The 27,061-nt window shown below is 34.6% G+C and overlaps 2 protein-coding genes across 3 annotated transcripts; both read left to right on the forward strand.

The window, feature by feature from the left end:
• The first annotated feature begins 4,923 nt into the window (after window positions 1-4,923).
• LOC132639331 (uncharacterized) lies at window positions 4,924-5,670 on the forward strand. Its single transcript, XM_060355783.1, has one exon. It carries the CDS (start codon window positions 4,924-4,926, stop codon window positions 5,668-5,670), a length of 747 nt encoding a protein of 248 aa, XP_060211766.1.
• An 11,204-nt stretch (window positions 5,671-16,874) lies between these two features.
• On the forward strand, window positions 16,875-24,846 carry LOC132640756 (E3 ubiquitin-protein ligase RGLG4). 2 transcript variants are annotated; one of them, XM_060357510.1, is made up of 11 exons: window positions 16,877-17,441; window positions 19,954-20,038; window positions 20,520-20,660; window positions 20,802-20,915; window positions 21,029-21,126; window positions 21,261-21,340; window positions 22,960-23,065; window positions 23,152-23,279; window positions 23,968-24,091; window positions 24,280-24,336; window positions 24,436-24,846. In XM_060357510.1, exons 1-11 carry the CDS (start codon window positions 17,142-17,144, stop codon window positions 24,517-24,519), a joined length of 1,317 nt encoding a protein of 438 aa, XP_060213493.1. In that variant the 5' UTR covers window positions 16,877-17,141; the 3' UTR covers window positions 24,520-24,846. The 2 variants fall into 2 exon arrangements, with proteins under 2 accessions (XP_060213494.1, XP_060213493.1); XM_060357511.1 differs by lacking the exon at window positions 20,520-20,660 and having other exon boundaries at window positions 16,875-17,441.
• Window positions 24,847-27,061: the final 2,215 nt, after the last annotated feature.

Raw genomic sequence — 27,061 nt, forward strand, 5'->3', positions numbered from 1 at the left:
GTTCAATTAGTGATCAAGTAATTAAACAATTAAGCACAAGAATAAATAAGCAACCCAAAAATATGAAAATTTACTAGATAGAAACGATAATCAAACTTCAACTTTTATATTTGAGCCAATGCCTTAGAACTAAAGAGTTTAGCTCCATATAGACATAGAAGAAAAACAACAAATCATCCAAATAAAAAGGTCAAAATAAGTATTACAGAGAAGAGAAAATAAAACCCTGTAACTATGACCTCCACGAAGGCTCCAAGCTCTCTTTAGATCCCAAGTTCTGAACTAAGGATTTCAAGCTATTCAAAATGATGTAAAACCCAGTCTTATGGACTATTTATAAGTGTAGAAAAAACCCAAACGAAATATCCTAGTCCACCACGAAAAGGGAAATAGTTTAATTCCGAAATACGACTCTGTGCGTCGCACTAGGCCTATTTTCAGTGACTAATTTTAGTTGGACAATTTAATGTCTTCACTTGCCACCACGGATGTAACTCTTCCATTTTGATTCAACTTTGACTGCCAAAAAAATCTCTTATGCCTTCCACGTAGACAAATTCCTTGTTCATTCCCTTCAGATGGCCAATTCGTTCCAACTTCCAGGTAGTACGTTTTTCCTTTATTTTCTTCTTTTTTTTTTTTTTTTTTTTTGCTTTCTTTTAATTCAACCAACTTTTCATCCAATTTTGGTCCAAATTTCTTTATCTTCACATCGCTTTGTTCCTACACAATAAAATATAACATTAAACACAAATCAATATAATAACACTTAAAAGACAATTAAAAGTACTAAAATGTGAGGCAACAATGACTAAATATATGCATTTTTTGCCGAACATCAAATATGATTAAGGATATATCTTTCAATATAGGTTCGGGTGAAGGGCAAGCATCGGTGGGATTCTTTCGAGTGGCGGCTTGACAAATAAGGAAGGTAAGGTGTTGCTATCTTCATTTCCTTAGGATGTAAGGTGTTGCTATCTTCATTTCCTTAGGCACGAATCCTAGAAGTCCACTAGCGTGCATAGCGTAATGACTCCACTCTATTCTTGTTCCAATGCATACTTGGATATACTTCATAAATGATTCTCATAATATCACTATGATTATTCTTACTTAGTTATTTCTTGGCTTCGATATGAGTTTCATAATATATCGGAGGTTACGACCTTACGTCACTCCGAAAGGCCCGATGTTATTTCATTGGCTCCTCATGCATTATATATGTGTGTGTGTGTGTCTATATATATATATATGTGTGTGTGTGTGTGTGTGTGTGTGTGTGTGTGTGTGTGTGTATGCACTATTTTACTACACCGAGCCGCACTATAGTCGGTCGGGTACGACACCTATTGTGCAACCACTTATCAGTTGAGAATTTCACACCGAGTCCCGTTAGGGCTGGGTACGTTTCACACTGAGTCCCTTAAGGGCGGGGTACATTTCACATCGAGTCCCGTAAGGGCTGGGTACGTTACACACCGAGTCCTGAAAATGCCGGATACGTTGTGTTGATGATACTATATATATAAATACTTGCATATGATTTTCAAACTCATACATTGCATATTGTACGTCCTCAGATGGCTCAAGTTACTTCTATCCTTCTATATTTATGTCTTACTTATGATGTTGTTTCCTGCCTTACATATTCAGTACTTTTATCCGTACTGACGTCCCATTGCACGGGACGCTGCAAGTCTTGACAGACAGAGTGGAGGACCTTTTCAGTAGGGTTGACAGCTCGACAGCGTCAGCAAGTACTTTTCCTCCGGACTTGTTTATTATGGTATATGTTATGTTCACATGTTATGCATATGTATCTTTGAATACAACAGGTCCATGTCTGGTCTAGTATGTCATGTATATGTACTCTTAGAGGCTTATAGACACAGTGGGGGGTATATAGATGTTATGTCTGGCCTGGTCGGACATGTTTTAGGTTTTGATATTCTCTTGATAGCCTTGTCGGCTTTATGACACTCATGATGATGTAGCGGCTTTGTCAGCTCGCTTATGTATATATATATATATATATGTTGGATTATTGTATATTTCTGTATTTGGGCCTTTTCTGCATGCAGGTGTCCTTCGAGTCATGCTTGAGTCCTATTATATGATAATCATGGTAACAGTTATGCCAGTTGGTATCCGGCCTATAGGTCGGTGCCCGTTATGCCCCTCGTCGGGGTGTGACAAAAAAATCAGTATTACCTATTTGATTAAAGCCCCACATATATCATCTCATAACTCTATTAGAAGAAGGAAATTTTTTAATTGTAAAGTTAAATGATGTCCAAAATGTGGAAGGAGGGTCATTTTCAACCTGAAAATTACTATTAAGAGCGATTGAAACCAATAATTAAAAAGAGGACAAATTTAATCCAAATTTTAATACATTAAGGATATTGTTGACCCTCTCTCATTTTCACTTAGGAAATTAGGAGAAGGGATTAGCATTTTTCTTAATAGTTTTAAAAAAAAAGGATTTTGGGATTTTCGCGCATGAATTTCCTGGGAAAATTACACCTAAACTAGCACATGTTTTTCCCACAACTTGAAGGATTTTGGATTTTCGGGCATGAATTTCTTGGTTGTGCATAATTTAGGAAATATCAAATGACCAAATTGAAATTAAAAATTTTTGTATGTGGTGCTCAGTATTTCAATGTTGGTATTTGGTTTAAGTTTATGAAAATTTGATTTTTGATATGGTATTTGGTATTTTTTTTAAACGAAATATTGATATCGCACAGAAATACATAATCAATCCAAGGGGGGAGGGAACTTAAATTCATACATGAAAAAAAAATTAATCCAAGATTATCCAAGAGAAGTGCTGAGTTAAGAGATAAAGGAATCCACCACTAATGACCAAGTATTAACCTAAGCTTCATAAGGGAGAAACCACACTCATTAGAGTTTCATCAATCTCAAAACTAACTAAGGCAAGTATATATAGTTCTGCCTTTACATGCTTAGCCACAATTATTTAACAACTAGCACATTTGGCATTTAGCTACCAAGCTTGCAATTGTAGCCACATATCAAACATTTGAGCTTCTTTAAGAGGCAAACTTTGGGCCTTGGGCTCTTGCGATCTTCCTCCATGCTATCTTCCATAGCTTGAAGGCCCTCAATGGTGAGGAAATTATGTATATATTAAGTCTTCTTTGGTAATGCAAGGTTAAAGTTTTTTTGTGGGTTCTTTTTCTCTCACTTGTCTTTTGTCTCGTGAATGGAAAATGTCCTTCATAGGTGGTGGAAAGTCTTTCTTTCCACTTTATAATGAGAAGTCTCTTATAGGGTTGATAAATGGGCTAAAATGAGAGAGTGATCTCGCGCACATGAGAATTGGGCTTCGTAGGCAAAACGGGTCATTCAAGTCCAATTTCTGTTGGCTATGCATAAGCATACTAGAGCATCTTTCCTTTGCATTTTTGGTACAATATACCAACTGTAACGATCAATGAAAAAGTTGTTAATCAAGTTTGTTCTTATTCTTACTTAGCTCAAATTCCTTACACGAATAATTAGTTTCATATAAGTAATTAATTCAATTATGATCAGGTAATAGTTGTCTCCCTTTTTTGTTTACTGCCGCAAGTCTACTTTCCAAGTTCTTGCACTAATATATACGATACCTTATGCTTGTTTTTCTTCCCGACTTGATTTTTTGTTTACTTTTATAGTAGTCTACAGTCGTCGAGTACAATTGTGATAGAACGATTGTTTAGTTTTTTTTTTTAATTTTATTAGCTCTTTAGTCTTATGATAGGTTTTTGTTATCTTTGTATGAGCTGATATTTCCTCTTCTTTTGTAACTATGCATTTCTTTGATGCCGTTGTGGTTATAAAACAACTTACTTCATAAAAAAATATAATTAATTATATTTTATTCGGCAAGTTGATGACACTATAAAATTTTATATTTTATTTAAAATAAAGATGAATCTATCCTCTTAAAATTCTGAATTCGCTTTTGTCACCCATCTTTATGACTCTAACTTAAGGTCTCATCATTGGTTGTTATCCTAATGACCATCACACTGTTATGCAAAACCCTTTAGTTACTTGGACTCTCTTCTTTCCCTTTGCTTTGTGGCACATTTGGAAAAATAGATATCATAATATTTTTCACAATTCTACCAACCAGGTTAATAGCCAGGAGGTGACAAGCAGAGTTTTGGAGTTCACCTGCACCATTAACGCTATCCCCAAAAAGAAAATAATGCACAACATTTTTGTTAAGTGGGACCCTCCGAAAATGGGTTATTACAAACTTAATATTGATGGAGCTTTTTCGGATTAAAATCAACTCGGTGGTTTTGGTGGTGTTATTCGTGATTCCAACAGTACGTGGAAAATGGGATTTATGTGCATCACATCGGGGGAGAACCGACAACATATCTTGAGTTGGATGGTATGAACTGTTATAGACTTTTTTCTCTCTCTACAAATACGCTCTCCGTACAAATCAGACATTTTAACCAAACGACTATTTCTAGCGCGTGAACCACACGCTCCGTCCCCATGGGGACGATAACGGTGCCGGAAACGGCGCGTGAGCAGCTCCTTACAGATGCCAACAACACTGCGAACACATCCACCGAAAAAGCCCCATCCAATTCCAACTATGCTGAAGCAATCCAGACCCCTGCTACCCAGAACCCTAATCGATTTGGGAACCCCGATGTTAAAGCTAAATTCACAAATTACAACGGAGTAGCAGCGGTTCTATTCAACTCGAAAGATTACTACGGAGTGATGTCTAACGAATGCAGATTTACACTTGTTGGAGAATTCATTAGAACCAGACCACAAATAGAGAAACTTCGAGCAAGATTCGCGGAGAAAATTACTGTCAAAGGTAAAGCTACTATCGGCGTTTATGACTACTGAACTGTCTTTCTTAATTTCTCGATGGAGGAAGATTTTAAGGCTGTGTGGTATAAAAGATCCATTGAAATTGATGAACAAGTAATGTGGTTGGAAAAATGGACACCGGAGTTCAAACCCGATGAGGACTCTCCGATAGTCCTTGTTTGGGTATTGTTACCTGGTTTGCCTTTCCATTTGCACACCTGGAATTATGTTAAACAAGTAGTAGCCCCAATAGGAACTCCACTCACCATGGATGCTGCAACAGAAAATCGAACCAGACCAAGCATGGCCAAAGTGAGAGTGGAGGTAAACTTAACCAAGACCAAGTTAAATTCTATTTTTGTTGGAACGGAGGATGAAAATTGCCCTCGAAAAGGTTTCTACCAAAAGATCGAATATGAGAATGTACCAAAATTTTGTACTCATTGCAAAATTTTAGGACATTCTATATTGCAGTGTAGCAGGGTTGAAAAAAAGAAAGTTGAGGAGCTGGTTAACAAAGAAAATAGGAAGATAATGCAGAACAATAAGGTACAGGTTGAGGAAAGTGTTGATGATGATAATGTTGTAGAAAATAATCAGCAGGAAATGCAAAATGCAACGGAGAAGCAAGGGCTAGATAAGCCGCAAGAAACCACAGATACGAGAATGGAACAGTCTATTGTTGAGGCCAACAAGCCAAAGAATTATACCGAGGCCAAGAATGGGTCTGTGTTGAAAGAAAAGCTGGATAGGATCAAGAGGAAGAGGAAAAAAAAAGCCTCCAAAGAAGAGGAACAAGATTAAGGTCACAGCTGCTTGGAAAAGAATCAGCAACAGATCAGTTGGAAATGGGGAAAATAAGATAGAAAATGCTACTGAAGGGAAACTTTATACCACTGATAATATGTATAACACGGCCAGCTTTGAGGAGAGACATCAGCACTCGGAAATTAATAAAGAGATAGAGGAGAATGAGGACTTTCAACAAGTTAGTAATACTAACAATTTACAGGATGAAAAGGACGCTAATGAAATCGACAAGAACTCTAACAGTGCAACTGAAGAATATGTCGCTGATTTGCAAGAAGAGGAAAAACAGGACAGTAGTTCACGGGGGTTGGAAGAAGTTGGCTTCATAACCTGTAGTGTTGACACTTACGTTAGGAATCAACCGGGTATTCAGCTATTTGTGGATTTAAATAGCGGAAATGGAGATGAAATCAATAACACTATCATCGATAAAAAAGACAGGGGAGAAGAAACAGAAGACAAACTTGGTGATGTGAACTCACCAAGACTTTTCGAACAAGAATTACCTGAACCTTTTCAGGAACATATTGACAATACTCTTGAAGGATTTGAACAGGCTGGAGCCTCGCCTTTAAAGAAAGGAAAAGGCAAAAGCAGGAGAAAATCCAAAAAAAAGGAAAGAAGTTCAAAATAAATCTACCCTCTAATGTTTCTATGATTAGTGCTATTATATGGAACATTAGGGGGGTTAGATAAAAAAAAAAAAAAGCGATTCACAGGTTGAGAAATCTGGTCAAAATGAATAAAAGTCAGTTTGTGGCTATTATGGAACCTATGGTTAGTAAAGACAAAATTGAAGGTTATAAGAGATTTCTTGGCTTTCAACATTGTGTTTCTAACGATAATGGTAAAATTTGGTGTTTTTGGACTGTCCATTATTTAGCTACTGTTATAGCTAACGATGAACAACAAATTACTATAAGATTCAATGATGCTGCTAGCAATGAAAAGTACTATATATCCAGTGTTTATGCTAAATGTTCTAAAGCCGAAAGGAAAGATCTCTGGGAGAGCCTTGAGGATATCAATCAGAATATTACAGATCCTTGGTGCATTGGAGGAGACTTCAATGTTATAGTGGATCCCGATGAGAAACTGGGTGGTAAACCTCATAGAGCTTCCAAGAGTTTTGACTTTATCAGCTGTATGGATAATTGTGGGATGGCCGATGTGGGCTTCGTGGGGCCAAAACTTACCTGGTGCAATAATAGAGGGCCAAGAAAGAGGATTTGGAAAAGGTTGGACAGAATCATGATAAACAACCAGTGGGCTCAAAATTTCCAAAGTATCTATGTGAGGCATTTAGTGAGAACAGGTTCGGATCACAGACCTCTTCTGTTTAAATGTCATTCTAATCACTTTTCTTTTGTTAGTTACTTCAGGTTTCTAAACTTCTGGACTGAGCAGAAGGATTTCATGGATTTGGTCAAGCAAACTTGGAATACCAATATCATTGGTAACCCAATGTGGAGATTACAACAGCAACTGAAAATTCTGAGTAAAAAGCTCAGCGACTGGTCTAGAATAACTATAGGGGATGCTCACAAGAAGGTTGAGGAATGGGAAAATAGAATTCAAATCCTAGAGGAAAGAGATATCCAGGATAACACTGAAGCTACTAGAACGGATCTTAACAAAGGTCAGGCAGAGTATTTAAGATGGATGAATATTCAGGAATCCATTTTGAAACAAAAGGCTCAAGTTGACTGGTTTGAGCAAGAAGATAGTAACTCCAGGTATTTTCACAGCCTTATAAGAGATAGAAGAAACCGAATGAAATTGCATAGAATAAAGAACAACAAAGGCAGGTGGATTCAAGGTGACGAGAAAATCTCAAGGGCTGCAATCAGGCACTTTGAAAAATTATTCAACCTGCAACAGAACAAGACCAACATGGACCTCCTGGATTGCATTCCTGGTATAGTATCACAAGCTGAAAACAACATGCTGACATCCATTCCTTCTGAAAGCGAGGTTAAAAATGCTGTCTTTAATATGAGTCCGGTAAGTTCAGCGGGGCCAGATGGTTATAATGACACATTTTACCAAAAGTGTTGGGATATCATTAAGGTGGATGTCACGGCTATGGTCCAGGATTTCTTCATCGGTAAAAAGCTTACTAAGTATTATACTCATACCTGCTTAGCTTTAATTCCTAAAGTTTCCTCACCTTCTACTTTTTCTGATCTAAGACCAATCAGTCTTAGTAATTTTTCAAACAAAATTATTTCTAAAATCATCTCAGTTAGATTAAATCCTTTGCTTTCAACTTTAATTTCTAAAAATCAAAGTGGTTTTGTAAAAGGAAGATCTATCACTGAAAATGTCCTATTAGCTCAAGAAATTGTTCAAGGAGTTAAACAGGATAATATTGGGGGCAACATGATTATCAAACTTGACATGGCTAAAGCTTACGATAGATTAGCTTGGCCTTTTCTTATGACTGTTCTTACGAAATTTGGTTTCTGTGATGGTTTCACTAACATGATTTTCAGGTTGATATCTGGAGTATGGTACTCCATTATCATTAATGGAACCAGAAGAGGATTCTTCACTTCAACTCAAGGATTGAAGCAAGGAGGTCCTTTATCTCCCTCTCTGTTTATCCTAGACGCAGAAGTGTTGACAAGACAACTCAATAATCTCTACAACAATAGCAGATTCACTCCTTTCTCTATGAACAAGAAGGGACTGCAAATCAATCACCTTGCCTATGCAGATGATATAGTTATCTTCTGTGGAGGAAAAACTAGATCCATCAAAGCAGTTATGAAAGTGATTCAACAATATGAGAAAAGTTCTGGCCAGAAAGTTAATAGGGACAAGAGCTTTTTTGTCACCGCTCCCAAAACGGCCAACTACAGGATCAATAGAATGAGACGGGCTACTGGATTTCTGGAAAAGCAATTTCCTTTTAACTACTTAGGCTGTCCTATTTATATTGGTTGTAGGAAAATTGAATATTTCGACGGTCTTGTAACGAAGATTGTTAATAGGTTAAGTGGTTGGCATGGAAAATTACTTTCTTACGGAGGAAAACTAACTCTTATTAAACATGTTTTGCAGGCTATTCCAGTATACACACTTGCTGCTATGGACCCTCCAAAAGCAACTTTCAAGCTTATAGAAAAACATCTACAAAGATTTTTCTGGGGTTCAACATCTGAAAAAACCAAACACCATTGGAGCTCTTGGGAGAACCTGTGCAAAACCAAAGAGAAAGGTGGTATTGGGATTAAAAGATTACATGAGATCAGTGATACCTTTGCCACCAAAAGATGGTGGAATTTCAGAACCAGTCAATCCACATGGGCTAAATTCCTGTATTTTAAGTATTGTTCTACTATACATCCAGTTGCTAGGAAAAGAGCATATGGACAGTCCCATACTTGGAGGAAAATGATGAACATCAAACTTCAAGTAGAGGACAACATTGTCTGGAAAATCAACAATGGAGAATGTAATTTTTGGTGGGAAAACTGGATGGGAAATGGAGCTTTAGCTCTTCAATGGCCCAATGCTCCTAAATCCAAAAAGATCACCGTGAAGAATTTCCTAGAAGGAAATACTTGGAACGAGAGGAAACTTGGTACTTTGCTACCTGATAACATTGTCAGGAAAATTCTTAATATCTCCGTGGGCAATCCTGATAAACAAGATTATGCAATTTGGAATTCTTCCACGAATGGTAATTTCGATAATCATAGTGCTTGGCAGCTAATAAGAGCTAATTTCCCTGCAATGAATTTCATCAATCAGGTTTGGCATAAGAAAATTCCTTTCAAAATATCCTTTCTTTCGTGGAGGATGTTAAGAAGGAAGCTTCCTTTTGATGATATACTCTGTAAATTTAAAAAACAACATGTTAGTCAATTACTACCTACGTGTAAATGTTGCACTAATCCTAACTGCAAAACTTTGGAGCATTTTTTTGTATAGGGACAATTGGCAGTACAGATATGGAATTACTTTGGAGCTCCTCTAAGCATCAAAGTTACAAATCAAAATCCAAAGAGCAATTTGCAGACTTGGTGGAAGATGAGAGCTATCAATGGCATCCACAAAATGATACTTAAAATCACTCCAATTGTAATCTGCTGGGCGCTATGGAAAAGCTTATGCTCCTACAAATATGGGGATCAGCGTAAACCTATCCAAAGCAAAAAATATTTTTTCAGATTAACTGGACCTTGCAAAGGGCAATGGCCTGTGCTTTTCCAAAGATCAAGTTTCCTCCTCCATGGACACAACTATGCAGTGCAGTGGAAAGTATGAAGCTAAAAATTATTTGCAAGTCAGTTCTATGGAAGAAACCAGAGCCTGGATGGGTCAAGATCAATACCGATGGAAGTTTTTTTGCCCAAAGTGGAAAAGCGGGAATATGAGGGGTAATCAGGGATTATCTTGGCTCCTTAATTATCGCCTTCTCCGCCCCATCGAGATGCGAAAGCAATAACTTGGCAGAAGCCAGTGCTGCATTATTTGGTGTACAATGGTGCATGGAAAATGGTTTCAATCAGTTCCTCTTTGAACTTGATTCTCTTCTGATTGTTAATATGATCGAACAGAACAACCTCAGAAATTCCAAACTCAGAGAGACTCTAAGCTCTCTACATACTCTACTGAATCATGCTAACTTCCAGGTCACACATTGTTTTAGAGAGGCCAATCAGGTGGCGGATGGCCTAGCTAAACATGGTGCAAATATGAACGAACCTATGCTACTGACTGACCATAGATTTTTGCCTAGAATCATTCGTGGTGCTTACCACTTGGATGCTTGTCAGTTGCCTAGTTTGAGAATAAGAAATGACAAAGCTAACTTCTTTGTCAGTTGATCATGTATTTTGATTCTAGTTTAAGGGAATATTTCATCCTGATCACTATGTAATTTCCCTTAAACTGATTAGAGGTCAGGCCAAGCCCCCCTCTTTTTTGTAAGCTCTCTTCAGTGAAATATCAGGCACATGGGCCCTTTGTGATTAAAAAAAAAAAACATCGTGGGAGAACCACACGGAAATGGAGATGGCAAAAGTCATAGATAGCCCCCTAAACTTTACCACAATTTTCTCTGGGCTACCTAAACCGAGGGTTGTACCTATTAGGTACCTAAACCAATCTAAATTTGATCCTATTGGGGTACATTTTTCACAATAATCAGCAAAATTAAGAGAGTGTATTACACTCTCCATGACGTGGTAAATTTGTCCAATGAAAACGTGACACGTGGCGGTAAGGTCCATCATAATAATTAAAAAATAAATTATACACCCCCTCCCCCAATTTTCATCTCCTTCATCCCCCCCCCAGCTGGCCGCCGCTCCCCTACCACCGACCGCCGCACCACCGCCCCGACCGCCGTCTCCCCACCCCACCAATAATTTATTTTCCTTTTCTTCTCTTATTTAGGTCTATCAATGTCTTTACAAAATCCACCAACCTTTAATGAAAGGTGAGATAAAAAAAGAGTCATAGTAATGGTGAATCTCCATTTTTTTCGGTGAACAAGTCATAATAATGGTGAATCCCCATTTTTTCCGGTGAACGAGTCATAATAATGGTGAATCCCCATTTTTTCCGGTGAACAAGATGGTAATGCTATTTTTCAGATCTAAAAAGGACAAAAAAATGGTGGTAAAAAATAACATCCAATTCAAAAATTAATTTTATATAAATAATTAAAATAAATGAAGTGTTATAATGAAGAAGAAGAAGAGAAAAAAAAAAGGAAGATGGAGAAGAGAAGAGAGAAACGTACAGTGCATAAAAGAAAAGGAAGAAGATGGAGAAGAGAAGAGAACAACGTACAGTGGGATGGGGTCAGGGGACAAGACAGGCGGTTGGGGGGGGGGGGAGGTGGGTTACTTTTTTATTAATTTATCTATTAAATTTTATTTAAAAGAAATAAAATTTTAACCAAAAAAAAAAATTAAGGATGAAAGGGCTGTCACGAGCCCAACAAAAAGTGTAATCAATTGCTGCGCCACGTAAGCGCCACATAGGCAAAAGGTACCCACTAAGTACCCAATAGGTACAACCCTCGGTTTAGGTAGCCCAAAAAAAATGTGGCAAAGTTTAGGGGGCTATTTATGACTTTTGCCAATGGAGATCCAAGTTCCACTACTTGGTCTAAAAATGGCTTAGAACCATATCACATGATTCCTTTGGAAGTCCACAGTGACTCCACCGAGGTAAGAAACCTCCTTCACACCCCTTCCTCCCCTTTTAATGACTTGATTTTTCATTGCAGGTTATGGCTGAGGAAATTGCAGAATCCAATGATCCGCCACAACTTTAAGGAAGGAAATCAAGTGGCACATGTCCCGGCGCAACAAGCAAAGTTGGGACCCCAAGTTTCTTTTCAGTCTATGTTAATGTCTACTCCTCCTGTATTTGTAATGCAAGAACTAAATAATGATGTGTTAAGTACTTAGGGGTCGTTTGGTTGCTAGTTAGGATTATGCGGGTATTAGCAATGTAAGTATTAGTAACGTAGGTATTAGTTATGCATATATTAGTAATGCAGGAGTACTAGTTATGCAGGGTTTAGTTATGCATAGATTATTTCTTTGAATGTTAGTTTGTTATATTAAAAGTTAATAAATATTATATACTTTTTAAAATTAAGATATTTGTTTACAATTAAAATTAATTTTTTTTTACAAAATATTAAAATATTATACTAAAATATATAAAAAATATTGTTTAAAAACGGAAAGTATTTAAGTTCCGGGGGGGGGGGGGGGGGTTGATAAGGGTAATATTGTCATTTCAACTTTTTATTCATGTATTAGTTATTCCATCTTCTACCCCGCATAAAATAATACATAGATTCCCTCATAACTTATACATGTATTAGTTATGCGGGTTTCTAAATTACAAACCAAATGTCGGACTAATTTTATACATGAATAACTTACTTCCTAACTAGCTATCAAACGATAAATAAGTATGCATAAATTAATACATGAATAAGGTGTCTCTTTACTAGCTACCAAATATAGTATAAGTTAATGCAGAAACTAATACATGAATAACTTGACTCTTGTCCAGCTACCAAACGACCCCTTATGTTACTAGGAAAGTATCTACTACTACTTGTCGTCATCTAGCTAAGTTAGGAAATCGTAGTGCTATCAACTCTGATGTAATGGTGAATACGGCAGTTATGCCGTAATTATAAATAATTAAAGTCTTCATTATCAAAAAAAAAAAAAAAACTTTTAACTTTTAAAACTTAAGTTTTCAAAATTTAACGTAATCTATATCCAAACCCCTACTAAAAGTTTAATGTAGGACAAAAGTAAGCGATTTGAATAAGTAGTATTTTCCTCTCCAAAATAAGGGAAAGAACAAGAAAGCTTTTTCCCAATTTACAGACCAGTAGGACCTAATGAGGCAGCAGCCTTTATCACACTTTTAGGCAGAGTAGTTTCTTGGCAATTGTCTTGGGGTGATTGGGGAATCACTTTCTCTGATTGGGACCTTATTAACATTAACAATGCCTGTGAGAAAGTACTGTCATATATTTTAAGTGATTAATTCGTCTATATAATAACCGCTTAAAAATATGCATAAAATTTTACTAAAATTTGAGTTGATGTGTCTAATAGGAACATTTTAAATGTGTTCGGGAGGAAAATATTATTTGGAAACAATTTTTGGTCAAATTTTTTTAAAAATAATTTTTCTAGAAAGAAAACAAGTTTCTTAAAAATGAGAAAAATGATTTTTCAAGTGGAAGTAGAAAAAACAAGTTCTACAAAGTGATATTCCATATTGATTGTGTCCTGTCATCCTCCAACAATATAAAATTATTCTCATGTCATTGCTCGACGAATTTTGGATGAAAAATTAAATTCTCTACAAGTTAAAATCATTCAAGCATTTCTATAAAAGTTCAAGCATTTCAAGATCAAGAATAAGCAGATTTACTGACTGGCAAGGATCTAATGGATCTAAGTGCTGAATCCATGTCAAAAATAAATCGTAATATTCTAAGTGGCAAGGATGTGATGGATCTAAGTGCAATATAACCATCAAGGATGTGATGATTGTATACTTGTAATACAAATGCTACTCTTCAAAAATACTTTTTCAAAAATCATTTTTGCAAATTTTTTTAAAAAAAAGTAAATTTTGAAAGTTTGACCAAACGAGCTACACGTGAAGTCCCCAATTGTAAGTTGGAGCTCCTTTAATGACAAGAGAAAATATAAAGGATCTTACTATCACTACTATATATAAGGGAGTATACCCATTTTGTATAGTCCTCACATGAATTTTTAGGTCTCATTTTACTCCTACTTAAAGTTTTTATTACTTTTTAAATCCTCAAATATTTTTGTAAATTTTGAGAACTTTAAAGGCTTTTTTCATGCTGCTAAAATGATGATGTCATGAAAAAGATTATAGAGGCTCCACAAATCATACTCATACATATTTGAGTCCTTTATGTTGAAATATTATTAATTTTTTCCTTAAAATTTATTATAGACATGTAAAGAATTATACTGTCATTCAAAATTCTATCTTAATATAGGCTTAATTATTGAAATTCTTATAATATTATTATTGATGTTAATTATCATTTATCATTTGCTATTTTAAAATTTTAGTCGTCCGATTAAACATAGTGTATTTATTTTCTCCGATAATTTTGTGTCGTATATGCTGACAAACATACTTAACTAACAAAGATCTCATTTCAAGAAGGATTAAGCTTTAAACTAAAAGAATAAACACAAATATTTTATATCATTATTATATACTTTAAAATTTTATCAAAAATGTAAATTATTATTCTTCTGTCTTAATCAACAAATGATTTTCAAAGTACGGTAGTTATTTAATCAAATTTTACATGCGCACACTTTTAACATAAAATTTATCTAATAAATTACTATATTAAAAGAGGAACTATAAATATTATAATTAAATATATTCTGAAAATATTTGAAGATATACTGTACTTAAAGAAAATATAATTCAATCTCCAAACAGTAATAATACTAGACAATTGCAAGAAGTATATTTTTTTACTTTTTTCTTTAATATTAAAATATTTTACAAAATATCAGATAATAAATATTTTTAATTTAAGACAAAATAGTTAAGTTTAACATGAAAAAGTTATTACAATGTAGATTTCATAAATTAGTTCATTAAATTAAGAAAAAGGAAAAATTGTTATTTTTTTAACATGTATCTTTTGGAAGGAAAATGAAAGCTTAAAGTAAGAACAACTTGATTTTATTACAATTCAGTTTTTTTTTTTGTGGTTTAATTTGAAAGGAACATCTACAAATGTATCTTGCAGTATTAAGGTTTTTTAATTATTTAGATTCATTTATAAGTTAACTTTATTGATATCATCATACACCTATATTTTCGCATTAATTACTTTTTGACATTAATTGGATACTATAATATCTTTTAGTAAAAAATAAGTTAGCCAATATGGGTTCCATTCGAAAAAAAATGAGATTAATTTAACATAGAAAAAGCTCGATTTGGATCATTAGAGATTTTACTCTTAAAAAAATTCAGTAAAATAGAAATTAGAAAGAGCTTTAAATTGTTTGATTTTTTTTTTTTAAAGTTATATACAAATTAAGAAAATATTTTCTTTTAACTTTCAAGTACGTTTTTGTACTTTAATAATTGAGAAGTCTTTCGAAAGTGTCAAACTGGTGTTACAAAAAACAAAGGAGCAAGAGCAGAAAAAAATAAAAAAGTACCAATTTAATTTAACGTCAGCACGGGCCAAATGACACTAGTACTAATTATAAGGATATGAATATACCTAGCCGTGTTATGAAATAGAAATCATTTTGTTTTTGTCAAAATATTTTTTGGTTATACTGGAATGATTGTTTGATTAATTTTTGAAGATAGACTTTTTCAAATTTGAAAAATTAACTTTACAAATTTTCAAGTCATTTTTTTCTCACCCGCAATTATTATTTTTTCCAAATGAAATAGGAGTACTGGTTCAAACAAAACTTCAACTTTAACTTTAAAAACTTAATTTTTCAAAATTTAATTAAATCTATATCAAAACGCCTACTAAAAGTTTAATGAGAGGACAAAAGCAAGCGATTTGAATAAGTAGTATTTTCCTCTCCAAAATAGGGAAAGAACAGGAAAGCTTTTTCCCAATTTAAAAACCATTGGGACACTTATGATATGAGACAGGAGTAGGGTAGTTTCGAGGAAAATGTCTTGGAGTGATTGGGAATCACTTTCTCTGATTGGACTTTATTAATTAAGATTAATGCCTGTACGAAAGAGCGTCATATATTTTAAGTTATCTCATTATATAATGGACATTTGAAAATATACGTAAAAATTTATTCAAAATTTGAGTTTAATGTGTCTAATAGGAATAGTTTCGGTGTAATGGGGATTTTTTAAATTTGTCATGTTTGATTGATCAATTTTTTTGGAATATATTCTTTTTAGAAAAACAAGTTTCTTAAACACAAGGAAAATGACTTCTTTAGTGAAAGTAGAAAAAATAAATTCCTCAAAATGACAATTCTGTATTGACTGTATCTTCTCATCCTCCAACAAATCTCATCTTCACGCCCTAGTCTCGTAAACCCCACCACCCCACACCCTTAAGGAGAAAATGTATTAAGTGGGGACTAATCCGCACTACTCTATGTAAATAATTCAACCTTTAACCAATGCACCATTTAGCCTTTTGGAGCATGAGTTCCAGCAAATAATATTATACCAATATTAGAAAATATATACATAAAATATCAAGTTTTACGGAGAGACCATGAGTTCACGTGCCAAAAAATTAGGACACAAATTCACTCCTGCTACCCTGCCCCACCCCCATAGTATTTCTTTAGATTATATACAAATGATTTTAGGATAATATATTTTTGCTTACGTACCAAACACAAAAAAATAAGTACGAAATCCACTTATTTTTTCATGAAAAATATTTTCCATCATTACCGAACACACCCTTTATCATGTATTCAGGGCTCTAACAAAATATATCGTAATTCGAATATAATGAAATTTTCTAATAATAATTTTAAGGGCCCTGGGCCTATTATAAATGATGAAATTGAACATTTTAGAATATTAGACGACAAATTTGTATAACTTCCCCCCTCCCAAAACGAAGTCTTTTTCAGCAATATAAGTACCAGTAGAAAAGTCATGTGACGACAGGAGCATTAATGACACTTTAAAGCAGAGCTGTTTCCTGGAAAATATGGTGGGGGTGGTTGGAATCACTTTTCCTGACGACGATTCTTAAAGCATTTTATGGTTGTACCAATCCAATCCAATGGCTTTCACTTTGTGGTATCCAAAGAATCATATACCTTCCTTTCTTTCCTTATCTCCTTCAACCACTTAGAAGACCAAGACTTGTGAGTGGTAGTAACATTTTAAATGGCCTCCAAAATTCACTAAAATGAAGAAAAATTTAACATAAAATGGGTAGCATATTCAGTTTTCCATTTCGTAAACAGAGTAGTCGTAATAGTTCCAGTGATAACTGCACTTCTACTTCTTCCAGGAGAACAGGAAATCGATCACTATCCTCTTTGTCCTCCTATGAGTCCTCTATAATTAATGATAATTTTAGTTCTAGAACTGTGAGAGACTTGCCGGATTCGGGCTCTGTTAATGCGAAGAGAGCTTCAAGTAACAGCAAAATGGAAGTGGACAAGATGAAGCAGGATAAGAAGAGCAAGTATTACTATATTCCTGATAATTTCTCATCCCTTGATCAGGTTTGTTCTGCCTTTTACATTTTCTGCTACGCATGGTTGTTTGGTTCGCGGACTAAGTTATCCCGGAGACTATAATTCTTGGATTAATTTATGTCACTTGGGAGGTGAGATAAAATAATAGTACCAAGTTTGATGGGCTAAGGTGAAATATGCAGGACACATATGGGGTTAAATTTGTACGGTTGAAGGTATAAATTTATCTCTAACCAAATAGATTATAAATTTAATCTCAAATTTAATTCTGAGAATCTCACCCTATCCCACGTACCAAACGACCTCTTAGTTTGTTATCTATCAGTGCATTGGAGGCCCTTAAGTTACTACTGACTCCATTTATTTGAGTAGGTAACGGAGTTTAAGGAAGAAAGACCGACTTGTAACACGTAGCAGAGATGCCCTTCGAAAGTTGTGGTAATAAAAGCTAGGCATCATACATAAACAAGCCCTTAAACTAATTGACTTCAGCTGCCAAGTAAACAAGCCCTTAAACTAATTGGTCACAGCTGCCAAGTATGCCCTCCAACTTTGGATGTGCACAACTAGGCACCTCAACTTGTATAAAGTTGAACACATAAATACAAATGCTGACGTGGCACATAAATTTTGAAGGTGTCTAGATGATCATTTTGTAAGTTGGAGTGTTCAACTGACAAAGTGGAGTCAAGTTGACGTGCCTACTTGTCCACACCCAAAGTTAGAGGGCATACTTGCCAGCTGAGGGCTTGTTTATATATTATGCCTTTAATTAATTATGTCTTCTATATGCCCTTCATGTGCGGGCAAAGCACGTGGAAATTCTTTTGGATAACAAAGAGCAGTGAGACTCAAACTAAGGACCTTTGCCTGCTCTTGTACTATGTTAAAGTGTTTCATCATCTCTTTTAAAAGGTTATGCATGTTAGAGGGTAAATTTTATTTAGTTAATTATGTTTTCAACAGTGTTATCAAAAGCGAAAAGCGCGAAAAAAGCTCTAAGGTCAGCTAGGGCTTTAAGCGCGAAGCGCATATAAAGCGTGGGCTTTAATGAAAAAAAGCGCAATGGTGCAAAAATACAAATATATATATGTTTAGTCCAAGATTAATAATAATAAGCATGAATAACAAATATATGGACAAAGAAATTGTAAAAATATTAAGATAAAGTGAAATATCAATCATCTAGTGTCACCTCCTCAAGAGAGACTCATTGGCAAGGAAAAGTATGTCTTAGAGCCTTGATGACGACACTGAAGCGCACATAAAGCGAGGCGAAGCGCTCAACATGTTTTGAGCCTCGCTTCAGGGCTTAAGCGCGCTTAAAGCGCGCCTTTGATAACACTGGTTTTCAACTCTCTAAAATCATATTTTTCAGCAGTAGAAGAATCACATGCTGTGCATGTTAAGAAATTATTTATACATATAATTTTTTTTGAATCCCCTTAACACGAGAAATATGTGTTCAGATTTCAGGTGTGGTAATTTTGTATTTTTTTGAATCACCTGGTCATAATTCTCTTTATAGGTTTCTTACTACCAGGAAATCACCAGTCTACATCTTAAATGCCTCTCAGCCATATTTCGGTTGGAGGTTTTGCATTTACCTTACGTCACACAAGTTGATGAGAAGCTTGATTTGGTTATCGTTGTGATGAATTTAGTAACCTAAGGTCTGTTGTTGAAAGATGTTAAGTTCTCTTATTAGTACACCTGCAATACTTTTCGCTGGAAGAGTAGATCGTTCTGGAATAACCCTGTTGGAGGAGTATGTCTGTTGGGACATCGTTAATAACACACCTGAAACTGTTATATAATTGCTTCCTAGCTCGATTGCATGATGGAATATAGTTCTTATCCCTAGATAGAAATAAATTACACCTCTTTTGTTGTCGTGATAAGTACAATTCTACGTTTACTTAAGAAAAAATTCAGAGATAGCTCTACACCTCTGAAGCAAAATTATCTGCATACTAGGAAGAGGATATGACAAAGGCTATAGAGTAATTAGGAGGACAAAAATCACATTATAGACAAATTTTGGATCAAGTGCCCACTTTTGTTCTACAAGGACGTGTATTGTTTATTGATCCATGTGCTTCTAATAAGGGAGACTATAATAAGGTAAATGAAGCCTCTGTCTCAATTGATCACTGGTCAAACTGAAAAGTTATGTATGAAGATAACGTATTCATTTGCATAGGAGATATTCCAAATGCTGTACATACTACTACTCTTCTTTTTTGGTATGTGTGTTGGGAGGGGGGTGATGGCACAAAAAGAACATTCTAAGGAGTCAAATAATCCAATTATCTATTAAACAGGCAGCTGTTTACTTTGGTAACTGGTAGGTATAAGTGTCCATTTATTAATATGCTGTTGCTTGTCGTAAATCTAACTTTTCATTTATTATAGAAACAAATTTCTAATAACGTCCTACAGGTGAGGATGATCCATAATCTTCCCTAAAACCAGAAGGTAGCATGTCTTTGAAGCTTTTTTTTCCTTACATGTATCTGAATGACCACTTCATTTTCAGGTTACTGTAGCCCTGAGAGAATCAGGACTGGAGTCATCAAATTTAATTATTGGGATAGATTTCACGAAAAGTAACGAATGGACAGGTTAGTAGAGCAGTTGTATTACCTTGTCTGTTGAGTATAAATCCTCATGTCGTAACATATGATGCTCTGTACAAGTTAGAAGTGGAACTCTGGAGCATTTGCAATATCAATACATGTCTGAAAATTACTATCTATGACATCTACTCTCAAACGTGGCCTCTCCATCACTAAGTATTTTCTTTAGGTCTGAACATGTTCCATTTAGTTTATTTTAATTGACATGATATTGGTATAAGGTAGTTTGTGAATTTATTGGGACCATTGCATTTTAGCTTTTCCTGATGCTTATTTTAATGGAAAACAGCCAACAGCTTGTGCTAAGTTTAATACCCGTGTATAAATACAATGAAAATTGACACTTCTCCAGCTTTCATCATAGTTTTGCTAGTTTTCTACTTTACCATTTTCAACTTTTCTTGTGATTAGATGTTCTTCAGATTTTTTTACTCTGAAGGTAAAAGTATCTGTTTTCTTTCTGAAGGTAAAGTTTCCTTCAACAATAGGAGCTTGCATGCAATAGGCGATTCACAAAATCCATACGAGAAAGCCATATCTATCATTGGAAAGACGTTGTCTCCATTTGATGAAGATAATTTAATTCCTTGTTTTGGGTTTGGTGATGGTAGGTTCCATTCCCCAAAATTTCTGCTTGTAAACAATCCTTCTCTGCTGTTTTGGCATTCACTATCATGTGGGTCTTTTTAATCTTCTGTTGGCTTTGCATTCTGCCATTGAACTCAATTTTTTTATTTTTTGGTTCTAGTGACCACGCATGATCAAGACGTGTTTAGCTTTCACAGTGATCACTCTCCTTGCCATGGCTTTGAAGAAGTCCTAGCTTGCTACAGGAAAATAGTTCCAAATCTGCAATTATCTGGTATCTTTCTGTTTTATGCTTGCTTTATTTCTCCTTTTCTTACTAATCTAGCAACCTTCGTTTAAAGAATTTTCTAAACCATATCGTCCTGATTATGTCCTTTTGTGTTCAAGGGCCAACATCATATGGGCCAGTAGTAGATGCTGCAGTAGATATAGTGGAGAGAACTGGTGGACAATACCATGTGTTGGTTATCATCGCTGATGGACAGGTTCTTAAATGCTACCACCCCCCCTCACACCAAATCAATCCGCATGCATAAGCACACATATATATGGGGAACCTCGTTAATTATAGTCTTGCACTTCCTGCTGTAAATTGTTGACACTTTCTCTTGTCCTGTAGGTTACCCGGAGTGTCAATACGAGTGACATGGAACTCAGCCCACAAGAAGAAAAGACAATTAATTCTATTGTTACTGCAAGGTATAATGACATAGATGTATTTTTTTAATTGGGATAGAACCCTATCTGTCGCTGTAATTCATTAACCACTCAATGCAGATCAGTCCGGTTGCCTTGGCTGTCAAAATATTCAGCTTTATATAATATAAGGTCTTATAAAAAAAAAAAATAGAATATAAGGTTATCATGGACGTGGGTAAATAGTTGGCGTTGCATGTTCTGGAGCAAAGTAGTATATTTGATCTTGGCAAAGAGACATCGTATAAGCACTGATGGCAAATTGTTTTGTGGACACTATCCACAAATGTTTTCTGATAACTCAGATTCTAACTTCAGCTCGTCACTAGTTTCATCTCTATGTTACCTCCGGTGCTCCATTTCACCCTATTGGCCATGGCTGTGTATTGGTCATAGAGGTTAATGCAACTTAAAAATGTGCAAAAACAGGTTTTCTGTAGAGTAGAAAGGGTCACTGCCTTCTCGACTACGTGGTTCTACTCTTTCTCTTTGTGATGTCGTAACAAAATCCGTCCTGATAGATGAGTTAGGATTAAGATATCTTCTACATCTCTTATTAAACAGAATTTCTTATATATAAAATTAAAATGATACAATTTTATTATATAATTTTTCCCTTTAACACAAAAGTCAAAGTATGATCTCACATGTTTATCAATGTATATTAGAGAACTCATTTTTAAAATTTTCTGTTAAAAATGCTACCAAATGAAGAATTGTTCATTCTTTCCCTTGGGTACTTGGATGAATTCAATTCTCTCTCTACTGCTTTGATCAGTTCTTTGTGAACAATGTGGATATCATTTGAAAATGAGTAGTTCAGATAGAATTGGATCTTTGTTTGTAAGGCCTAATGCATGAAAGGACCCGTTTGGCCATGAGAATTATTCACTTTTTTTCGCTTTTTTCACTTTATGGTGTTTGACCATAAAATTTCCAAATACAACTTGAATTTGTATTTGGAATTTGAAAAACAACCAAAACCTTGTTTTTCACTTTTTCCATTTTCTGTTTTGGACCTTTACTTTTGTTTTTCTGTTTTTAATTTTTACCCCAAAAGTTTGTATGTTGCTCAATTTTTACCCTAAAAGTTCATACAACTTTTTTTACTAGTTAGAGGCAACTTATGTTGCTCAGTTGCTCTCCACTCCGACAAACATTGAACATCATGTACTAAAAAGCCTTTAAAAGAAAAGAAGCAGGTGGAAATTTTGCAACAAAGCCATATTTAGAGATGCTATATTTTCTGTGTACACTAGTAAGCTTCCCAATTGCATCCTTTTGATGGAAAAAAACCATCAGTCTTGAGTACTACATAAGCTAATATCGAGTATAGTTGCTATATTTCTCGCACTGGTTATGTTTATTAATTGCTTTGGGTGGTTTTGCTAGTTTTTAGAAATTGGGGGATACAAATCATATTTCATGTTTTTTAGAAAAAGTACATTTCAACAACCAAATATTATTTGCAAAAACTATGGCCAAACACAACTCCAACTCCAACTTCAAAAATTCCATTTTGGTTTCTATTGCCAAATGCCGTGTTTAGTAAGATATCTTCGATCTTTTATTAGAAGAATTATTACATAAAAAATTCTCAATCATTGAGAATTTGTTCTCAGCATGTATCCTCTCTCTATTGTTCTTGTTGGAGTTGGCGATGGACCTTGGGAAGACATGCAAAAATTTGATGACCTGATACCTGCTCGTGAATTTGATAATTTTCAGGTATAATTCTTGTAGAATTTTTTAAGTTACAGATGGAATCTACAATAGAAGCGTATATTAGTTTTTACAATTTTTTCCATGTGCAGTTTGTGAATTTTACTGCTATCATGAAAAAATATACAACTGATTCTGCAAAAGAAGCTGCATTTGCTCTTGCTGCGCTCATGGAGATCCCTATCCAATATAAAGCAGCTAGAGAACTTGGTCTACTTGGGTATGTGGCACATTACTAGCTTTACTATTGGCACCCGGCATCAATTTATACATGTTATTGAACAAAATGCCTTATATGATAAATTATTCTACTTTATTCCTTGGGCTAAGTCCTAACAATGAGATCTTAAACCACAGAACAACAACTCATAACCAAGTAAAAATGAAAAAGCATACGCTGGACCCTTTTTATGATTGTTCGACTACAATTAAGATGATAAGAGAAGTTAAATTATGTAATAGCAAAATTTCGAGAGCATCTGTGAATATGTGAAGAATGAAACTTTGCTGCAATAACACTGACGCTCTCGAAATTTCAATCCTTACACTGAAAGAAATATAAATTTTTATTGACTCTGGAAAAAATTAAAGAAAACTAAATAAGAAAAGAGAAATAGGAGCAACAAAAACTTAGTAGAGTGATTTCTCGGAAAGATAGTGTTACTCCCACACATCAACCACTAGAGTGTTACTCCCACACATCAACCACTAGACTATTCTTTTGGGGACTTAATTGTATCAATTTAACCTTCTTCCCTCTTCTCTCGTTTGTCCTATTTTCTATCTTGCACTCGACCACAAGGTTGGGAAGGGTTGGATGCTGGATGCACTTGAACCAAGTTAAGCCAAGTTCACAAAAGATTTTCATTGGTTGTACTTATTACTTCTGTTGGAATTTTCTTGTATAGGAGAAGAACAGGTAAGGCGAAGAAGGTAGTTCCAAGGCCGCCACCAATTCCTTACCGTCGCCCCATGGCATTCCCAACTCAAGATCAAAGTCTTTCAGGATCCCCACAAAATGAACGTATTCAAGTAAGGCCTTTAATATTTCTTGGTTTAGAAACTGTGCGTGAAACTTAGATACTACATGGTTCTGCTTATACTGGTTTTGGTGCTTCCTATATTGTGAATATGACATTTCTACTTTTGTGAGATAATTGACTGATAGAGAACCACAACTTTCATACTGATCTCCTCCTTTTTGCATGTTCAAAATGAAGGTTTGCCCAGTTTGTCTAACTGGTACTAAAGATCTGGCTTTTGGTTGTGGACACATGGTGAGTTTTTTTGTCCACTATTCAGTTTGTAGGATGAATTTCCTTCCTCTCTTCTATTTTTATTATGGTTTTAATGATTTGGGAATCAATTGAATGCAGACCTGCAGAGAATGTGGTCCAAAATTGTCAGATTGTCCCATTTGTCGTCGACGGATTACTAGTCGTATCCGGTTATACACTTAAAATGCCGGTTACACTTAAAATATCAACTGCAGTGACAGACTGATGTAAATATGTGTATATTTTCTCGAGTTTAACTTATATACATCGATAAATGTAAATATTTTCTACACTATCATGTCACTTTTACCTGTTTCTTTTTAAGATGAAAGGGTTATCTGATAGTGTAAAGTTTTCTTTTATGTGTTGGTATTCTGGAAGTTGAACCTTGTTGTCTTGTATGTAATCCAGTGTTGGACTGAAAAATATGTTACTTTTTGTATTTGTTTGTAATATGGAATGTCATTTGTAAGGAGTTAAATGCTTATATAATCACTCAACTTTGGGTAATTGGCCACCATAGTTACTCAACTTTGGGTAATTGATCATCATAGTTACTCAACTTTGGGTAATTGATCATCATAGTTACTCAACTTTGTTTTGTCTTTCAAAAATCACTCAACTTTGGATAAGTGGCCTTTATAGTCACTCAATTTTGTTGTCTACTAAAAGTCACTCAACTTTGGGTAAGTGGCCTTTATAGTCACTCAATTTTGTTGTCTACCAAAAGTCACTCAACTTTGGGTAATTAGCCTCTATAGTCATTCTAGTGGGAAATATAATTTCCGGTACATATTTAATGACGTGTCAGTTATAATTTTTTTAAAAATATCTTAAACAATTAAAATCAATAATTAAATTTATTTATTTAGGATCCAATTCATCATAATTAGTGCATATAATACTAAAGTTTAGGATATTATTCATCATTAGGACATAAAAATAATAAACTCAGACAATCTATATCTTAAGTAATATTGCAAGGCTCTTTTTTGTCTTTTTCTTTTTTGAAGGCTATAAAACTCTCGTTCAAGTTCTTATTAAGAACCTTTTCTTTTAATATTTTAGAGTTTATGATTTATTTTGTGTTTATTGGCTCACTTGTTTGATTTGATAGAATTTTAAATACTTAGAATTTTTTTTTTTTATGCCTTGCAATATTACTTGGGATATATTGTCTAAGTTTATTATTTTTATGTATTAATGATGAATAATATCCTAAACTTTTGTATTATATGCACTATTATGATGAATTGAATCCTAAATAAATAAATTTAATTATTGATTTTACTTTTTTTTTAAAAAAAAGATATAACTGTCACGTCATTAATTATGTATCGAAAATTATATTTCTAGCTAGACTGACTACGGAGGCCAATTACCCAAAGTTGAGTGACTATGGTGGCCACTTACCCAAAGTTGAGTGACTATGGAGGGTATTTACCAAAAGTTGAGTGACTTTCGAAACACAAAACAAAATTGAGTGATTATAGAGGTCACTTACCCAAAGTCGAGTGACTTTTGAAACACAAAACATAGTTGAGTGACTCTGATGATCAATTACCCAAAATTGAGTATTGCTTTTAACTCCATTTGTAAGGTACTATAACAAGGATCGATTGATTTGTGGTCCATTTCACTTTTTTAGTTTTACGACAAATTTCACGAGAGATAATTATTTTTGCATGTAAAAAATCTGAAAATAAAATATAAGCGAGTTTACAAGTTAAGTTTTTCTATTCAAATTGTACTGGGTTATGTTAACCATTTCCGCACATAATAAGAAAGAAACTTATATTTTGATGTTCAATTAACAAGGTAGGGGTCAATGCCAAACCCTTCAATGGCCACAAACAAATGTAGTTTGTGAAATTGGCTTATTATAAATAATTTTAAAAAAAAAAGAAAAAGAGAAAAAAAACTAGCTTACAAAAGCTAGTATGTTAGATTCCAAATACCTCATGTTGAAAATGCAAAAGAAAGATCAGCCAAAACAAATCTTTACCCCACCTAAATAAACCCAACCTGACTCGTTTAACGTCTGTTTTTTACCAGAATTTCTAGCAAAACACGGACTCATTTCATGCTTTTCATTTGCTAATTTTTCTTGTGTGAATCTGTTGATACTAACATACATGAAAAGAGTCTGCTTGATGTTATTCTTTTATTTTTATTTCTCCTTATGTGAGTTTGTGTGATTCTGATGTTATTAGTGCATAGGAAAATAGTTTTCCACAGAACTTCAAGTAAAACACAGACTAATTTTTTTTTTTGTTTGTAGTATTTTTGTTTTCAATTTGTCTGATTTTGATGTTATTGATGCAGAAGAAAAGAGTGTTTTCACCTAATGAGCTATTTCATTCTCTTCTGTTGTGTTCTAGATGTAGTAGGGCGAGATTCAATGGGTTTTAAAGTGAAATCTTAATGTTTTAGAGAGTAAATTGAAGGAGAACGGGTCGGGTTGGGTTTATTTAGGTGGGTAACAAATTATTTTGTGTGTGTGTGGGTGGTGGTGGGGGGGGGGGGGGGGGGGGAATGGGCAAAACATCTAGGATTAGGACACGTGGCAGACCGATTAGATAAGGGATAAATTTGGATCATAGTATAACGGTAAGGGCATAATTGGCCCAATAGTATAACGAAGGGTATAAATAAACCATTTCTCAAAGTTCAGGGGTAATTTTGGCCCTTTTCCGTTTATTTTATCTAAAAGAAACTTCAGATT

This window comes from Lycium barbarum, chromosome 5 (genome assembly GCF_019175385.1).
Source record: "Lycium barbarum isolate Lr01 chromosome 5, ASM1917538v2, whole genome shotgun sequence".
Lineage (NCBI taxonomy): Eukaryota > Viridiplantae > Streptophyta > Magnoliopsida > Solanales > Solanaceae > Lycium > Lycium barbarum.